Source organism: Ceratina calcarata, unplaced genomic scaffold (genome assembly GCF_001652005.2).
Source record: "Ceratina calcarata isolate Rehan_Ccalc_2016 unplaced genomic scaffold, ASM165200v1 scaffold27.2, whole genome shotgun sequence".
NCBI classification, from domain to species: Eukaryota; Metazoa; Arthropoda; class Insecta; order Hymenoptera; family Apidae; genus Ceratina; species Ceratina calcarata.
In genome coordinates this window covers 5,850-6,297 of record NW_017149196.1, presented here as the reverse complement: position 1 = coordinate 6,297, position 448 = coordinate 5,850, and the positions used below count along the sequence as shown (strand labels likewise).

The 448-nt window shown below is 37.5% G+C and overlaps 1 protein-coding gene across 1 annotated transcript in view; it reads right to left on the bottom strand.

The window, feature by feature from the left end:
• LOC108623505 (uncharacterized) overlaps nt 1-360 on the bottom strand; it is a 26,391-nt gene extending 26,031 nt beyond the window's left edge. Inside the window, exon 1 of the mRNA XM_026812359.1 lies at nt 112-360. Coding sequence (XP_026668160.1) covers nt 112-360 — 249 coding nt within the window. The remainder of the gene's footprint in view (nt 1-111) is intronic.
• Between the last annotated feature and the right edge of the window lie 88 nt (nt 361-448).

Sequence of the window (448 nt, the reverse complement as noted above, 5' to 3'; positions counted from 1 at the left end):
AAGCAGACAGAGTACATACATATATGCATATGCTTGTACATGTATAAAAATTAACTAAATTAAAAATAGAAGAAGTATTACTTACATGTCGAATGTCGATAACGTGCGAACCTCGGTGGTGCTAGACTTAGCAAACTGTTGGTGATGATACAATTGCGATGGTGACAGCGAACGTAATCTTCTTCTGTAAGGGGCATCGGCACTGATAGCGGGAAAGTATTCACCAGTTTGGGCATCCGACGATGTCACTTCAACATCGGTCATCTTCTGAGCAGCTATGTCTTTCGTTTTTCGATGGAGTTTCATCTGTAAAGCAAGTTTGAATCCGTCCGAATGTATTCTTACCAAAATTCGTACCATTTTTCATTCACATTTTAAATGAATAAACGTTAAGTGTGTCGTCCTACTAATGAGCTTGTCAGACTATTACTATTATTATATTCAATAC